The sequence below is a fragment of the Condylura cristata genome, unplaced genomic scaffold (assembly GCF_000260355.1).
Source record: "Condylura cristata isolate star-nosed mole 26May11 unplaced genomic scaffold, ConCri1.0 scaffold00004, whole genome shotgun sequence".
Lineage (NCBI taxonomy): Eukaryota > Metazoa > Chordata > Mammalia > Eulipotyphla > Talpidae > Condylura > Condylura cristata.
In genome coordinates, this window is record NW_004567105.1 from 70,999,340 (window position 1) to 71,001,306 (window position 1,967).

The 1,967-nt window shown below is 47.4% G+C and overlaps 1 protein-coding gene across 1 annotated transcript in view; it reads right to left on the reverse strand.

Annotated features, from left to right (window-relative positions):
• Positions 1-1,967, reverse strand: part of CRTAP (cartilage associated protein) — a 15,096-nt gene that overhangs the window by 5,101 nt on the left and 8,028 nt on the right. The window contains exons 3-4 of the mRNA XM_004676344.1: positions 1,650-1,821; positions 1,049-1,177 (exon numbers count right to left, since the gene is read on the reverse strand). Of these exons, the coding sequence (XP_004676401.1) occupies positions 1,049-1,177; positions 1,650-1,821 (301 nt within the window). The remainder of the gene's footprint in view (positions 1-1,048; positions 1,178-1,649; positions 1,822-1,967) is intronic.

Sequence of the window (1,967 nt, forward strand, 5' to 3'; positions counted from 1 at the left end):
AGCTAAATGAAGGAATCAGCATTTTATTGCGTCCTGGATAAGGGCCAGGCTGCTGTAAGGTCAAGTTCACCACTGAGAGAGGTAAGTTACCTTACTCAAGAAGACCTGATATCAATGCTTGTCTTCTCAGCAGCAATCTTGATTAGCAGCAAAAAATAAAAATTATATATATGTTTATTTGTATATTATATGTGTGTATACATATGGATACACATGTATATGAAAAAAAATTTTTTTCCTTTTTAAACCTTCATTAGTCAAGTCTTTCAGTGTGCTCAGAAGAGGACAAGAAGTCAAATAAAAAGGGAGGCTACTGCAAGAAAGGGGAACCCACAAAGAACAGAAAGCCCACGAGAGGAAGGAGGGCTGTGACAGCCAAGGTCACTGCTCATTCTCCCCAGGACACCCATGTATGCCCCAGACCAGATGCCCCGAGTTCGGGGCACTTCAGGGAATCTAGCTGGACACCTGCTGCTGGACTCAGACATCCCATAAAGGACACAGAGAAGTCTCCGCTGCAACTGTCCTCATAACCCTCCTTGGATAGAACAACCTCCGCCCATGTTACCCACACAAGTCTCGCCTGGCTGTTACAGGGACAGCAGCAGAAGGCAAGAGACCGACTCTGACGGCAGAACTCTGATCCTCAAACTCCCACCTCAGCCCAAGGGAATGATACCCTAAGAGTCTGAAAACCAAGAACAAGGGTGGGGAGGAGGGGAAATAACAATGAAACAAACAAACCCCGGCATAGAGTTTGCTGTAGGCCAGAGTGGAAGACTCTATGCATTTAATCCTCATGACAAACTTAGGAGGGCAGCTGTCTCTACAGATAAAGAAATTGAGCCTAAGAAGCTGGAATTCGAATGCAGGCAGCCTGGTTCATGGTCTGGGCCCTGAATCAACCGGCTATGCAACATTTTTATGCTGAGCACAGCCCCGAGATCTTGAATTCTGACAGCAATCCCACTTGTCCCTATTTTATAGACTGAGAAGCTGTAGAAAGGTTGAGTCCCTTGCCAAGCTTTCATAGAAGACCATCACTTACACTTATAATAGGCAAACTGCAAATAATGATACATGGTAGCCACAAATTTCTCCACTGGGTAGCCACCTACAACAGGGGTGAGGTTCTCTTCACACTGGATTTTGCATTCCAGAACTTCCACGTAGTGATCTGAAAGAACACACAGAGATTGTCAGAGCAGTACATTCATTAATTTCCTTAAGACTCCTTCTGCACCCCTTCCATGGATAAACATGAAAGGTAAGAATCATGAAAGGTCAAGACATTATTTGCAGCACTTTATAATAAAGGGCAAAATTTTCAATATACAAAGTTCAAAAATAGCCAAAGGAAGCTAACAGTAAGGAAACTATAAAAATGAATGACAGGGCCCTCCCTGGTGGCTCAATGGGTTAAAGCGCAGCACTATGAAGCTATCCGCAGCCACTGTAGCATGAGTTCGATCCCCAGCCAGGGAGGTGACCCACATGGCACAGCAGACCTCTCCTGACCTTCCTGCTGCAGGGGCTGGCGACCCCAGTCACCCATTCACATTCAAGCTCAAGGGTTCCTCAGAGGTCACCCTAATCATCCAAAGGCCCATGGACCCCACAGCGGTGGCTTCCAGCACACACCCACCAACCTGCTATGGACAGATAGAAATCCTTGAAGTCCCTGATCTCCCTGGAGCCTTCGCAGGCAGCAAGACACTCATAAAAGGCTTTGAAGAAGTCGGGAAGGGCCAGCTCCATGTCTGTGATGGATGTTCTCCAGTTCTCACCGTTGTAAGCCCGCACGGCTCGGATGAACAGGCTCTACAAAGTGAGAGAAGGCAATGACGCTCGGGACACGCGGGACAGACCTGCCCTCCTTAGTGGAATCAGACCTCCAGGCTCCGCCCAGTGAGCAATGAAGAAACCACACTGGCCCTTCATTAAATGCTTAGCCATGGCCCTCCCTG